The sequence below is a fragment of the Petaurus breviceps genome, unplaced genomic scaffold, assembly GCF_028583685.1.
Source record: "Petaurus breviceps papuanus isolate PSGF00001 unplaced genomic scaffold, PetGlider_PUasm1.0 567, whole genome shotgun sequence".
NCBI lineage: Eukaryota > Metazoa > Chordata > Mammalia > Diprotodontia > Petauridae > Petaurus > Petaurus breviceps.
The window spans coordinates 4,723,949-4,739,892 of record NW_027186383.1 but is presented as its reverse complement, the minus strand read 5'-3'; the positions used below and the strand labels follow the sequence as shown (position 1 = coordinate 4,739,892).

At 48.6% G+C, this 15,944-nt stretch overlaps 1 protein-coding gene across 8 annotated transcripts in view; it reads right to left on the bottom strand.

Moving 5' to 3' along the window:
• Positions 1–15,944, bottom strand: part of AGAP1 (ArfGAP with GTPase domain, ankyrin repeat and PH domain 1) — a 702,732-nt gene that overhangs the window by 397,532 nt on the left and 289,256 nt on the right. For 4 of the 8 annotated variants that reach the window (XM_069103139.1, XM_069103135.1, XM_069103137.1 and 1 more), the window contains exons 3-4: positions 8,398–8,485; positions 7,652–7,663 (exon numbers count right to left, since the gene is read on the bottom strand). In XM_069103139.1, coding sequence (XP_068959240.1) covers positions 7,652–7,663; positions 8,398–8,485 — 100 coding nt within the window. The remainder of the gene's footprint in view (positions 1–7,651; positions 7,664–8,397; positions 8,486–15,944) is intronic. The other 4 variants (XM_069103141.1, XM_069103140.1, XM_069103142.1 and 1 more) reach the window with 1 other exon arrangement.

The following is a 15,944-nucleotide window of genomic DNA, read 5'->3' as shown; positions in this document are numbered from 1 at the left end:
ACACACACACACACACACACACACACACACACACACACACACACACATGCACACACTCACACGTGTGCGCACTCACACACGTGCATGCACACATACACACGCATGCACACACACATGTACTCACACACATACACTTGCACACGTGCGCACTCACACACGCACATGCACACACGCACACACACACACACACCCCAACCCACCACCAGATGACATTTTTTTTTCTGCTACAAATGCTTCTGAGCAGAGATGTATGGAGAAGACCTTCTCTCCCAACTCAGGCAGCAGGCCTGGCTGGGAGCTGGCCAGAAATGGGTATGTTCCCCAAGCTGCCGGTGATGGAAATATCAGAGCTGCTCAGCTTCAAAGCAGGGCTCTGGAAAAGTGAAGCCCCAAACTGGAGAAAACCCAATGCCCCATCCCAGATCACGGGTCAGGGAAGGGTGACTGCCTCCGAGAGTCAAGTCCACCCACCACTTCTTCCGCCACCCGGGCTTCTGGGATCACTCCTGCTAAAGCAGTACAGGGAGCCTAACTGAGGGCAGACACTTGGGAATTCCGAGCACAGAGGGACAGCCACAGATTTCTCTATCTCCATTCCTCAGGCAGCTAAAACCTAACCCACTCCAGGACAGGCGGTGAGGTGAGGATGGAGGGGTTTGGAATGGTCCGAATCCCACTTGGGATCTTTGTAGCATGGAAGGTTACGTCAGGTCTCTGGGCCTTAGGTTACTATCTGTAAAAGAAGGAGCTTGGGCTGCATGTCCTCTAAGACTTATTTCATTTCAAATCTAAACTGCTGGGATCCCAAGACTGCCCCGCCCCACCCCAAGCCACCTGGCCTCAGGTACATGAAGGCACCAAGGCTCACCTCCCCCAGGAAGCCTTTCCTGGCTGCACCACTCCCAAAGTCCTTTCCCAGCCTGTGAACACACTTTTATCCAATCATCTGTGTGAGTTACTTCCTACCATAAAAATGTCAGGGACTAGAATGATCTCCTTCTGTCTTTCCATCATTCCCCAGGGCCAAGCTCTGGGTCAGACATACAGAAGGCGTTTAATAAATGAGTGTTGCTTAAGTGACTGACTGCAGAAATCTCCACTCTTTGGGAATGGGCACTGCTTCATCCTGGCTTTGTCCCTGGTCTGGCCCAGAACAGGTGCTGCATCAGTCTTCAAGAATTAGACCAGACAGCTGGCAGGTCAGCTTCGGGCTCAGGGTTTCTCTAGTTTGCTCTTCTCTGGACCAGGTGCCAAGACCACTGCCCAGAGCCTCCTTGCTGCCCCTTCTGGTGCCCCTCCATTACTGGGTCCCTGATAAGGCCTGTAACTGAAGACAGGTCGGACAGTCTCCTCCACTAGAACCCTGAATGAAGGAAAAGTGCCTTACTAAAACATCTGCACCCCAACCTGGCACCCTCCAACTGGCAAAGTTCTGGGACTTTGAACAAAGGAATAGAGGTTTGGAAGACAGCAGGGATTGATCAGGAGCCCAAGAGCCTAGGTTCCAATCCTGGTTTAGCTCCTTACATCATGGGGCGACTCAGGACAAATGACGTCATTTCCCAGGCTTCAGTTTCCTCATCTGTGAAAGGGGTGGGCAGGCAGGGTCCCCTCTACCAGGCTGCTGTGCTGATCCTCCTAAAGGGCTCTGCCAGGCCTTGCAGGAAATAAAAGTGTGTTGGCCAAATGTCCTCAGGGGGCCGAGGACGGATGACCACGTTACTTCTCTTACTGATGATTCCTGACATGGACATAGTGAGGGTTCGGCAGACTCTCTCCCTTGAGCCTCCCTGAAACTCTAGAAGTGTCACCATTAGGCTCATTTTGCAAGAGGGGAAACTGAGGCTGGGATTCAAGGCCAGGGTTTGAGTCTGGGTCAGGGAACTGAGGTGCAAAGACTGGCTCAGAGTCTGGGATGAACTTCGGACTCAAGACCTCCTGACTCCAGGGATGGACCCAGTGGCTCAGGAGCCCTCCTGCCCCCACGCCAGCAGGGAAGGGACAGGACTCAGCAGCGAGAGTGTGGACACGGGAGTCAGAGGACAGACCCTGGCTCAGATTCCGGCCCTGCTGTTACGGGTCAGTCAGTTAAGGACCCACTATGGAAGCTTTGGTTTGAATGAGTGAAAGAGCACATTAAAAAACTGGTAGCAAAAGACAGTCTCTGGGGGAAGGCCATCTCGGGGCCTGTTTCCTTCTTTGTAAAGTGAGGGAAGTGGTGTAGGTGACCCAAGGTCCCTTTCCAGCTCTAAATCTGTGAATCAAGGAGTTACAGCGAGGCCCATTGTGAGCCTGGGAGTGTAATGAGTCAGAGGAGGGCAAGGACAGAAGAGGCCCAGCCATGCTGGTTCCTGCTCTGAATGGGGCCCAAGCCCAGCCTCAGAACCAAGCCAGGAGTGACTGCCAGCACCTGGAGCTGGAGACAGACAAAGGGGGTGGAAGAGAAGATTCAGTGGGGCACAGGGGGAGGTCCTGGGGGCTCTCCAGCACGTATCTCCCATAGAGAAGGTGCTTTGTGAACAGAGAATGCCAAATTTACCATGACTATGCTAAACGACTGGAGAAGGACAGGTAGGAAGTCACCTGCCACAAGCCCTTGTGGGGAAAACACCCGGCCTAGTCAGAGAGGTCAAGGTCACGTTCAAGTTTATCACATCTAGGCACCATCATAAGGTGGTTGGGCCTTAAGATTCACTGTGGAATCAATTTCCTGTTTAAATATTAGGCTGATAAGAGCTCGCTTTCAGGGCAGCTTATAAAAATCATTCATAGATAGATAGATAGATAGAATATTTATATAACATTATTGTATCTATTCTATATAATACGTATGTATATGTATGTATGTATACATACATATTTCCTCCAACAGCATGCTCCTATCAAGTCTCTTGCCATTAACCCAACCTTCCAGGGTGTCAGTCTCTGGGGAGGGGCTGCTGGGAGCAGTTTTGGCACAGAGAGGAAGCCCTCCCTCCACCTCATGCAGATCAGGGGCCAAAACAGAGACAGATGGGACCTGAGTGTTTAGTTCAGCTCTTTCATGTTACAGAGGAAGAAACGGAAGCACCAAATGGGGCAGTCACTCGCCCCCCTCTAGTTCTCCAGAAGGGCCTGGAGCACTGAGAGGTTAAGAGACTTACCCAGGGTAACATGGAGAGTTAGAGGCAAGATGTGCATGGTATCTGCCCTTCAGGAGAATGCAGACTGAAGAGCAGCATGGAAGGGACCTTACGCATAGTAGGTGCTTAATAAATGCCTGCTGGATTGACCTGGGTGACCCATCCCAATTCCTCTAAGCTGCCTCCCTTGTCTGGGTGCCACGTGTTTGTGTCCACATGGCTGTCTCCGAGGGGCACGGGGTGAGAGCTGGAAGGGGCTTCCTCTGGTCATCCACCTTCACTCCTCTTTTTACAGATAAGGGAGGCTCCAGCAGGCTGACTCAGGACCACAGATACGGAGCTGGAAGGGTCTTAGATGGGTGTCAAGGGCATTAAGGGCATCCTCCCTCTCTTTTTACAGAGGGAGAAACTGAGTTAAGTAACTTAGAGCAACAATCCAGAGCCAGGAGCCCCCTCTGCTCTTCTAACAGGGGAGGAAGCTGAGGCTGACGGAGACTTGGCCTGTTCAAGGTCAAAGAGGTTCAGGGCTGGGACTGGCATCACAGAGCTTCCTGTCTGGGCTCTTTCCACTGGGCCACAGAGAGCTTGAGAAGCCTGTTACAAACACCGTCTTCTTTCACTTTCTCCTCAAGAATGTTCCTGCTCCTACACACTGATCATACATGTGTATGCCAATGTTGGAAGTTCTGGTCCCCAGAAAGGAGCAGGACAAATCAAAGCTACCAGCGCTTCAGAAACCCATCCTCCAGCCCGGGACCAGCACCCCAGTCAAACTCCATAGTTTCTCAGCACTGAGATCATGGTGGGAAGCAGATGAAAAAAAGGCTTCCAGGCTTCCTCCCCCAAATCCTGAGGAAGTTCCCCATTACCAGCAGGCAGCTTCCTGGATCCCCTTGGCCAGGGGCAAGAAGAATGACAGCAGAAAGTGGAGACCTGAGATTAGCCTCATCAAAGGGCCAGGCCAGGAGCTCTGTGGACCCTCAGCGGCCCCTGAATGATAACCACTGTCACAAAGCCAATCCTACGTCCTTGATCACACATATCGCTACAGGGAGAAAAGGGTCAGAGACGACAATGGACAAATGCTTTGGCATGACAACAAGGGAGAGGGCTGCCAGAAAAATGGGAAAATGGCGGCCAGGATCAGAACTAGCCAGGCAGGTTTGAACGTGCAATGGGCACCATATTGGAGACCCACCATGGCCTCGCAAGGCAAGGCAGCACTGTGGGCACATCAAAGCCATAGGCTCATTGGCTCAGAGCTTTGAAGCTGAGAGAAACCTTAGAGACCACCCAGTAATGGAATCACAGAGTTGGCACAAACCTCAGTGATCATCTATCTGATCCAACCCATAATGAAATGAAAAAAACAAAACACAAAAGGGATTTCTGCTATAAAATGTCCAGTCTCTGCTTGAAGATGACCAAGGGATACCGCCCCCCCCTCCCTGCCAAGAGAGGAAATTCCACATTAATCCAGCTCCTTTGTTACTGAAGAGGAAGTTAAAACTCAGAAAGGTCAAGGGACTTGCCTAGGGTCTACAGGCAAGCCATAGCTATGCCAGGATTTGAACCTGGGGCTGCTAGATCCAAATCTAACATACACATTTTCCTATGGCACCAGACACCATGTAACAGGTGGGCTTGAGTGGGTTCTCCTAGAGCTCTAGACTGGCATGGAATCAAAGCTGGCCTAGTCTATATGGGGCACAGGGCTAAGTTATGTGACAACATTTCCCAGAATCTTAGAGACAGAAGGATCTTCAGAAGCCATGTGGTCAACCCTACGTGAACAAGAATCTCTTTATCATACCGCTGAGAAGGGATCATGGAATCTGAGGGGACCAGAACTACCATTTCCTTGATGAGTACCCAGCATGGAACCTGCCTTTACTAATTCAAATCAGCACCTATTCTGGAACTTAAAATCCTGGCGAGATTCGTGGGCCACCAAATTAGATCTCCCATGATCACCCAGCCAGCCAGCACATGATGGAAGCAGGAGGGGAAGCCTGTCTTCTGGACTCTGGTCCTTACTGATCCAGCCTGCTACACTAGTCATAGTATTAAATTTTATTATTTATGCAACATTTTCTATCAGCAAAGTTGAAAGTCCTTTACCGATATTAGCTCACTGGGCTGGCCAAAAGTCAAAATTATAAGAATAACTGGGGATGTGGGGAAACAATAAGATGGGTAGAGGGAACTTATGCAGATTGGTTATTTTGGATTTTCCCCCAAAAGGTCCCTTCTGCGTGTGCTGATTGCACCACAGCTCTGCTAATATTAATCTTATCGCTAGTCTGGGGAACAAGTTAGCTTTGAGATCCTGTTTGTTAGAGGTGGGGACAATGGATGACGGGGACAAGGCAGCACTGGAAGCCAAGGAAAGCACCAGAGCCCACCCCACCCCCGAAAAAGTGAGCTCACCTGCTCCTCCCCCAATTCCCTCCTAACACGCTGACCCATAGCCAGCCACTGTCACTGCTAATGAAAACAAGGAGGGTTGAACCTCATGACCATTTGGCGAAGAGAACAGCAGGGAGGACGTGATTAGCCACAGGTCAGCTGATGGGATGGCTGTGGGGATTGGGGGCCTAAAGGGGCTTGGAATCCCAGCTGGTCATAGCTCCAGGGCCCAGTGAGAAAACTCATCACTATCTAAAAAATGGCGCCAGAGAAAAGATAGGGACCTTGAAGGTGGTGAGGCTGGGGGTGGGTCCCTCAATAGGCTGCAAGACAGAGTAATGCTTGGGGGCCCAGTGTCAGGCCCACGATCCCTAGAGTTCAACACTGGGGACACGGGAGCAATTTTTCATTTGCCAGTGGAGAGAATGAAAGCCTTAACACGGTTTCTTATGATTCTGAACCTAAGACTGCCATTTTTAAAATATCAAAGGGCCAATTTTTGTACTAGGCAAAGTCAAAAGAGCAAGGTGATTGAGGGGGAACTCCTAACAAAGGCCTGCATTCTTTGGGCATCACCACAAGGCCTCGCTGTACAGATTCCACCTTTGGGCATTAACACAGCACACCACTTCACCACTGGTGATCCTTCCAGGGTCACAGACATTTCATGCAGTGTGGACAACTCACTGGCCAAGCCCAACTACTATGGGAACATACCCTGGGGGTTCTGGAAGGAAAGAACAGCAAGTGTAACAAAAACAATTCTTTCTTAAAGGATTCAAAGGAAATCATCTAAGGCGGCCAATGAAGAAATACGTTTGGCACCTTGACCCTAAGGAACCAAGTGGCTTCTAGGGCCTGATGGCTCTCGATTGTTAGCTCAAGGAAAGTGCAGAGTCAGTCTAACTGGAAGCCACTTGCTGTGAATCCCTCTGTCCTCTCTCCTTGAATGCCTGTGACAGGATGTGGTGACTGGGGCTGAACAGTAGCGAGGTGGCTGAACCAGGGGGCCAACGATACCACAAAGAGGATCCATTTCAATTCACTTCCTCAGTCTGCCAGGAAATGGGTATCGCGCAATTTCAGTTGCAAATGCTGACAAAATCAGTTTGTCCCAGAAAACCTCGGAATTCCGTTCATCATCAGGATGGGATACATGTAAGAAAAGGCAAGTTACCGCTCATGAGAGGCTGGCACAACCACGTCTGCCTTCGTCGTACTCCTGATTCCTGCTGGTTGTGTGTGTGTCTGAACACCCTGCTCCCCCCACAGCCCACTTACAGCTTGTTTTGAACTATGCACAGCGTGTTTCCCCTGGTAGAATGTAAGCTTCCTGAGGGCAGGACTGTCCTGTTCTTGCGTCGGGATGCCTAGCGCTCAGTACAGCTCCTAGCACAGAAATCCTCGTTTCCAGTGACCAGGCTGCCACTTAGTATCAGAGCTCAATCCCCGGTGTGCCCAGTTCCAATTCCCCTCACTGAAATTGGTTTGTGTTTCTTTTGTCTACCCATTGATTTATAGAACATTTTTTTTCCTTCAGTAAAACCTTAAGCTCTTTAGGGGTGGGAGGCACTTCCTTTTTCTTTTTGTAAGGTACCTGGCACCAAGAAGTTGCTTAATGAATGCATGATGTTGCATCCAGTTCTCATTTCTAAGTGAGTAACTGGTGATATCCCCTAAATTTCTCTCCTCTTTCCCTTCTCCATGCTCCGGGAGGTCTCTCCCGGCTAGGATCAAATCTCCAGTTTCAGAACACAGTCACTAACCTTTTGGGGCAAAGTAAAGCCCACCCTGAGGGCAACACCCAGTGTTGGAATGAATGCTCAGAGAAAGGTAGGACGCAGCGTCCAGGACAGGAGTTAACAACCGCAAACAGTGTTATAGGAGACATACGGACTAGTCACAACTACTACTAAGAAGACAACTAAGGGACAAAACAGTGAGATGTTTTTAAAATCTAAAGGGAACAAAACAAAGAAAGAAAAAGCATTTGGATGATGACACGGAACAAGGAGCAGGGTGGGGTGGGGAAGATGGGACGGGACTCTACAGTAACATGAGCTGAGCCTCCTGTCTCTTCCAAACAAGACAAGCGCTGCATGAAGGGAACGTATAGTTACCTGCATCCACATCTGCAAAGAATGGAACAGCCAGTAAGAAAAGGAAGGAACCAGAGATTCAGTGTCTCAGAGAGGGAGTAAAAGGTCAAAGGAGAGTCAACAGCATTGAGAATTGCTTTGCTTTTGCATTTCTTTGGGAACTCTCTAACCTGGCTACAATACCTAGAAAGCAGCTTTCCCAGTTATTACTGTTTCCATCTCAATTATTCGTTAAAAAACAAAAACAAAGAACCCTGATTAAAAGGCTGAGAGCACGTGAATCAAGTCACTCAAAGGCTTGCAGCCAAAAGAAATCATTTCCTCCCCATGCCAATTAAATGCTGAGAATACATTCTGGGGGAAAACTCACAGGATCCAACCAGACCAGGTCAGGGATCGGTGCTTCTGCCATCATTGGGAATGTTCCTGTACTCATGGCTCCCTCCAAGGGCACAGATATTTTTATGGAAACAGGACATGAGTTCCCGTCAGAATAGCTATTCAGTGGACAAGGACTAACCCTTTACAAAAGCCACACATTCAGCCTTGCTGCTTAAAGCTCATGTTTCCTACTACTCCCATAGCTAAAGTAAATAAATCCTGCTCACGCCTAAGTTGCAGAAACACCAATTAGACTTTGAGGCTTTTACAAGGCTTTTTTTCCTCAGGAGAGGGGCAGCGCTAGAATATATTGATGACTGCAGATACATCCAATAAAATAATTAAATTGGCAGAAGCCTCAGATGGCCAGCCCGCCCAGAACTTACCTTCAGGTGATTCCTCCTGAACGTAGGTGCCAGTCAGATAGCGGTGTACCAGCGCTGACTTGCCACTAGCCAAATTACCCACAATTCCCTAAAATGAGGGAAAACAAAACATTGATTCAGTTGCACTAATACCATGTGGTGACACAAAGGGAAAACAGAGGTGGAATAGCTGAACAGGACCCTCTTGCCCACAGGCACTAGAGAAGGAACTTTCAGAAGAGGAAGCCCCTCCGCCAATGCAAGCTGGCACCTTTTCTGGGGACATGGAAAGGCTCAGTGATTTATGCATGGGGGTGGTAGGGGAACAGAAGCACCCAGAGAAGTCAATATAAAATAGCATAAGTATATAAAAACAAACTATTTAAGACTAAGCTTCTTATAGGAGGCAGTCAGGAGCCAAGTCTGGAGGAGAGAAAGCAACAAACAGCAGCAGAAGAGCCCAACTGATGACAAAGAGGCCAAGCACAGACTGGCCTCAAATGGCCACATCTTAGTGGGTGAAAACAACCTCACCTGGAATCACTTGCTTCCATCAAAGGAATCTGTGATGTGACTGAAAGATGGAGAGGCCAGTGGGGGGGGGGGGGGGGGAGGTGAGTAGGCTGTGACATGTTAATTACTGATTAAAGTGGTTAAAAACAGACATTGGATCTTCAATCTAGGACTGGAAGGGCACCGGGAGGTCTCTGAATCCAGTGCCCTCATTTTACAGATGAGAAGGCTGAGGCTCAGAGAGGTTAAGGGATTTGTCCAGGGTCACACAGCTAGTACACAGAGGAAGCTGAATTCAAACTCAGTGATTCTATGTCAGGCTGCCTCTCTGCAGAAGAGTGATCAGATATGGGGATGGGCCAGGCAGGTTAAAGACATGGGAACGGGTGGTAGGCAGGCCCAGAGTTGTACAATTATACTAAAAGACCCTGAGGAAGGGATGCTGGGGAGTTCTTCTCTGAATCATTTCTTGGAGGAATGACCCAGATGGAAGGTTTGCTTAGGGGGTTTACATCAGGGGAGGAGAGGTTCAAGATGAGACTGAGGACCATGGAATGTCAGGCTTGGAAGGGTCTTTGGCAGTCCAACCGAGATCTACATAAGAATTCTCTCTACAAATCCCTGACAATCAATCATTGCCATCTATAAAGAACCTATGCCTTAGTAAGTACTGGGCAGGGGGGCAGCCCATTCCAAGCCTGGGTAGTAGTCATCAGCAGAAGGCTTTCCCTTTTCTTCAAGCCCCAGTTGGTCACTTTTCAGTTTCCATCCACTGCTACTATTTCAGTTATCTGGGGCCAAGACCCCTCCCCCCAAAAAAGTTTGTATGATTATCATTTGCAGCATATTTTCAAATATAAACATTTGACTTCCCATTTGATTAAGAAGGGAAGGCACACAGTTTTAAGTTGCCCTTTCCTATGCCCTACCATGGGCAGAGCACAGGAATCCATGGTCAGGCTGAGTGAGTGTAAGCAAAAGTATGTGAAAAAATGTCATTGTTGTTTAATCATGTCTGACTCTTTGTGACCGCATTTGGAGTTTTCTTGGCAAAGATATTGGAGTGGCTTGCCATCTTCTCCAGATGAGGAAACTGAAGCAAAGAAGGCTAAGTGACTTGTCCAAGGTCACACAGCAAGTGTCCGAGGCCAAATTTGAGCTTAGGGAGGATAAAGTCTTGCTGGTGCCCAGTACACTATTGTACCAACTAGTTGCCCATGGAAGATGACATTAGAGAACTTCAACTCTGGTTAGGGGAAGAAAATAGCACATGGAAAGACATGCCTGCGATCCCTTTGTCCCCAAAAATATAAGAAAGAAAAAAAAAATAACCGGAATGCAGTGAACATAGAGGGAGCCCAAGGAAAAGCCTTGGTCAGACTGAGGTAGATCTAACCTGAAAGAAGTGCCAGCTGAGCAGGACTTGAAGAGGGGAGAGGGGCCAGAAAGGGAGGTCACGGAACAAGGAGTGAATTGGATTCCTCCATCCGTCATGGACAGAGGAAACGGAACATATCAAGGGAGGAACGAACACGGGAGGAGAAAGACGACTTGCTGAAGTGTAGTGTAGAGGCCACTTTGGGAGAGATGAAATGGGGAAAATGGGCAAAGGGCAGCGTGTTTGAAAGAATTCTGATAGAAAACAGACAGCACCTCCCAAGTCCCAAGCCAGAAGCAGAGCAGTACAATGAAAAAGAGGTGGGATCGGGTTCCAATCTCAGTCCTGTTTTTTGCCGCTTGTAGGATGTTGGGCAAGTCACTCTCCCAGCTGTGGTTTCCTTTTGTGAGACAAGGGGATCAGACCAGAGGACCCCAGGGCACCTCCCACCTCTACATCTAAGAAGCCAGACGTTAGCTCGATTGTTTTTCTTAAAGTTTTTTTATTGGTTTACTTTTAAAGACACTAAGGAGCCACCACAGGTTTGTGGACAAGAAGATAACGTGAAAAACAACAAAAAAGAGATGTCCAAAGGGAGATTCTCACTCTACTAGGTGAGAGCAGAGCCAAGGGAAAAAGGAAGCCGAGAGCTCTGCCAAGTCTGAATGGCAGCGGGCCAAGAGATGCCTGATCACTGTGAAAAGGGACTGAAGAGAGAGAAACTAGGAGAGAAGGAAGTTCACCCACACTGGCTCCAATTTCAGCCGAGCCCTTAGGAGAGGCTCAGAGCGAGAAAGAGGATAGAGAACCCTGAAGCCCACGGTGAAACAATCCTTAACCTTTCCAGCAAGGGAGCCCAAAGGCCTCCCCCTATAGAGGAAGAAACCAAGGTCAACCAGTCAATCAACAAACAATTATTAAGCTGTTATTGTTATTAAGCCACTGTGCTAAGTGCAAGGCACAGAGATGTAAAAGTGATTTTCCCCAGGAAACAAGTGACTCAGAGTAGTAACAAAGGGCTGGCCCATCCCAAAGCCTAGGTGGTTTCCATGACTCCACAACAGCTGGTCTTCAGTCCTCAGCCATTCCAAGCACAAAGGGGCAGCATACACTACAAAAACCCATGAAGCCCGGAAACGTCCACTTTCTGGTCCATGAATCTTTCCCTTCAGTTCTATAGTCAGGTAGTGAGCTTAGGTGCCAGGGAGACACGCACACACACACACACACACACACACACACACATACATGCCACTATGCAGACACACTACAAAGTACTGAAGAGAAATAATGCAAATTAATTTTAAGCAGAAGAAAGTATAAACAAAAGGGATGATCAGGAAGGACTTTGAGCAGTTTCTGGGGGAAAATGGGGGTTTTAAACAAGAGAAGTGAGTGCGTTCCAGAGACAGGCAACAGCCCGGAGGTGGGAGATGTAAGGTAGAACAGGAAGAGGTTGGGAGCCAGTTTGACCTGAAGAGAGAAAGCAGGAACTGAAATCATAGGAAGAAAAACCTCAGAAAATCTGGAGGGTAGGGGGCAGGGGAAGGGGAGGCAGGGTTATGAGGGACTTATATTAGACTAAAGATTTTCTTCTTAATCCTAGAAGCAATTGTGAGTTACACAAGGTTGTAGAGTAGGGGAGTGACCTGTGTTTTAGGAATGATAATTTGACAGTGCCATGGATTGGAGGAGGAAAAGAATGGAGGCCAAGAGGCCAGTTAGGAGGATGCCTCATAACAGGGCCAAAGGAACAGGTGTGAGAGCTGTTGTGGAGGCAGAAATGAGGAGAGTTGACCAAGAATCAAGGATAAGACAACTCCAGAGCTGAAAACCTGGGTGCCCACAAGGACACTAGCACCCTCAGCAGAAAGTGGAAGTTCAGTTAAAGATGGGAGGGGATTCCACAGAGTCAGAGAGATCTGAATTCAAATTCAAGCTCAGTTAGTATCTGTGAGACACGAGCAAGTCAATTAAACTGTTTGCCTCAGTTTCCCCATCTGTAAAAATGGGGATGATAATAACAGCCCCTACCCCTAAGGGGTTGTTGTGAGGATCAAATGAATTAATATCTGTAAAGCACTCAGCACAAAGCCCGGCACACAGGGGCCCTACATAAATGCTCATTATTCTCAGAGGAGTGGATGAGGAGAGAGGGAATGGATTCTGCTTTGGGCATACTGAGACTGAGATGCTGGGAGGACACTCAGCAGGCAGTCACTAACACAGGGCGGCACTCAGGAGAGAGGTCAGGGTTGGATGCAGAGATCTGAGAGAAACGCACTCAACGGTGGAAGCAGCTGGAATCGCAGAGAGAGAGAAGAGGGCTCCGGACAGAGCCTGGGGGCCAGCAGGTAGCATCCACACTTAGGGACAGGGCCCCAGGACCTATGGGACCTGGCCGTCCAAAAGAAGTTGGAGCTGCAGCCTCTCCTGTGCCAGCCCCTCCACCCCAGCACTGCTGCTGCCCTGGCGAGGGGCCGCCAGGGACCCTGGGCCAGCAGAGCCTTTTCACTGTTTTCATGAGCAGCCAAAAAATTCGTCCCTGGGGGTCAACGTGGCCAGGACAATTAAAAACAATCTTTGACAAGATTCCACCAGAAACCATGACAGCGCCTGGGTTTGTGAACCGTCAGCAACAAAGCTGTGAGTTTTCTGGGCAGACACGTGTTCACTGGCATTTACTGAATGTCTCCAACGTGCGAAGGATGATGGAAAAAGGCAAAGGGGGAGAGAGCCTCTGTTATCCAGACATGATGGAGAAAGGCAAAGGGGGAGAGAGCCTCCGTTATCCAGACATGATGGAGAAAGGCAAAGGGGGAGAGAGCCTCTGTTATCCAGACATGATGGAGAAAGGCAAAGGGGGAGAGAGCCTCCATTGACCAGACACCAAAGTCAGAAATACTCAGGGTTCTAGAGCAGCTCCAAACCTCGAAGAAGACCCGTGGCCACCAACGGCCAGATGCCCCACCGGGAAAAACCAGGGTCTGGAAGAACCAGAGGCCGCATCTCCCCCTGAGCAGTGTGACAGGAAGGGGACACCCAGAAAGATGAAAGTTCCAAAGAGAAGAAGCACAGGAGACAGCACAAAGTCTGAAAAGGGGAGGGAGGGGAGAAACTGAGGGTCAGCAGCAGCTGCCAAATCAAGGCCAGTGAGGAAGGGGAAGAGCCTCCAAAAGCAGAGGGGGAAGGGTCGGGGCAAAGAAACAGAAGCTTGGGAGGCACAGACACAAAGGATTCTGGGTCTAGAATTGGGAGGGATCCCAGAGGACACTGAGGCCCATCAGTTCACTTGAAAAAGGGAAACTGAGGCCAACAGATGGGAAGTGACCCAGGAGCCTAGGCTCAGAGATATAACCTCCTTTCACAAATGAGGAAACTGAGTCACAAGAGCATGAAGGATTTAGGGCTGACCTCACAGCACTGCTGCAAGGATTAAATTAGATGATGATGTTTAAAAGAGTGGCACATAGTAGGGGCTCAATTAATGCTCAGTCCTCCTCAGCAGCCCAGGCTTATGGATGTGAAGAGGGGAGATGACATCATGTTTGTAAAGGCTTAGCACAGTGCCTGGCACATAGTAAGCGCTGACATTAGAAGGCTCCAGCAAAACTGGACCCTCTGGGCATCTCCAGAGCCCCATGGGTACAGCCGAGGCCTCCAGCCTCAGCCCTGGCTCCTCTACCTGCTGCATGGAAGGTTTATTCCATGGGGCTTTGTGCCAGGCACACAGTAGGGGCTTAATAAGTGTTTGTTCACTTTTTGATTCATTAATTGATGTTGAAGCAACGTGGCCATGTTCTCATACCCAGCAGGCAGTGGTCACTCCACTGTAAGAGGAAAGAAGTGAGTCGGGAAGCAGCAAACTGGCCTCCCAGCCTAATCCAAGAAATCCCTTTTAAGGGTCACTGTAGAGGCCAGCACCTCGACCTCCTTCCAGCAGCACCCTCAGCATGTCACCGAATCTCAGAGAGGGCGGGGTCCTGAGGCAAGCCGGGCCAAGGCAGACTGACCCAGAGTCCCCACAAGAACTGTCATCATGAGGAGTCTGAGGAGTCAAGACAAGGGACGTTACAATCTCTACATTCAAGAAGGCAGGGAAAGAAGGGAAAGTGGGGAGACAGCTCGGGGGAATGTTGGGTGGCTGTGGGGTCGGAGGCCCTGTAAGCAGCTCCTTCAAGCTCCCGGGGCCTCAGTTTCCTCATCTGTGAATGGAGGGGATTAGGACCTTAGACAAAGAAGACAGTCTGAACAGAAGCAAGCAGCCAAGCTCCCACAAATCTGCTCCAGAAAAAAGCCTAAAAATAGTGCCAGATCAAATAATGATCGAGAATGAGGAGAGACAACAGCAAACTACTTAACCATACCAGAACTGCACGAGTCCGGAAGAGATCCAGGGACAACAGGAAGCAGCAAGTGGGCGCACGTGCACACATGCACACACACGCACATGTGCACACATACACACAAACACATGCATGCACATGCATACACAAACACATGCATACACACATGTGCACGCACACATATACAGAAACACATGCGTGCACATGTACACACACATACACAAACACATGCATGCACACACAAACACACACGTGCACACACACAATTCCAGAGCAGGAAAACAAGATAGAAACCTCCAAGAGGCACCTGCAGTTCTTCCTCCAAAGCGAGTAATCGTGAGGGGATTCCCCCCAAAAGCTTCAGGGGGTTCGAAGCCCATTCAGACCTTGGAAGTGCTTGGAGCAACAGTGACCAGTCTGGACCCTCTAGCTCAAAGCAGTAACAAGATCGGGGGGCGCGGGGGGACGACCAGCACCACGGGCAAACACACTCCCCAGGGGGAAGTCAGTGCAGAAAGCAGGGTGGTACAAGTCAAGACCAGCCAAGGCCTTCCCAACCTAAGAGTGCAAGAGAGCTGACTGTGGCCCGGCACAGAGGTCCAGCACAGCAGCAAAGGCTGAAGATATGAAGAAGGCACTGACCACATTAAAAAAATGGCTAAACATCTGGAAATAGCCCAAGAAGAAAATAACTGTGCACAAAAGCAAAAGAGATGGCATTTTCCATAAGGACTAACAGTGCTAAAATATTAATAATAATGAATATTAATATAGCAATAACTGTGCTAAGCACATTAATAATTATTACATTAATACCAAAAAGAAATGAATCAAAACATAGAAAAGAAATTTAAAAATTGAAGAATTGGAAAGAAAACAAATGTCTTAGTTACAAGCAAAATGGTAAACCTTACCCGAGTAATTTACTCCGTGAAAATTGGAAAAGACCAAACAGAAATCAATGTCTCCACAAGACAAGAGAAAATATTGGGATGAAATTAAAAGACTGACAAAAGAGAAGAACGTGTAAGACAGATGGCACTAAAAGTAAATGACCTAGAAGACAGGTCAAGATAATTTAAGAATCAATGGGACTCTCTTAAAATCATTCCCACTCCCCCCCCAAAAAAAAGCCTAGACATAATATTTTAAGCAATGTAACAAATTAAAAATGTCAAAATCTGAAGGGAAAGAAAAAGATATAAATGATCCACTGATAACTTCTTAAAAGAAACTCCAATAGGAGACGTTTTCAGAATGTCATAGCAAAAATCCAGGACCTACATCAAGTATGTGTGTGTGTGTGCACGCGCGTGTGTGTGTGTGTTTAA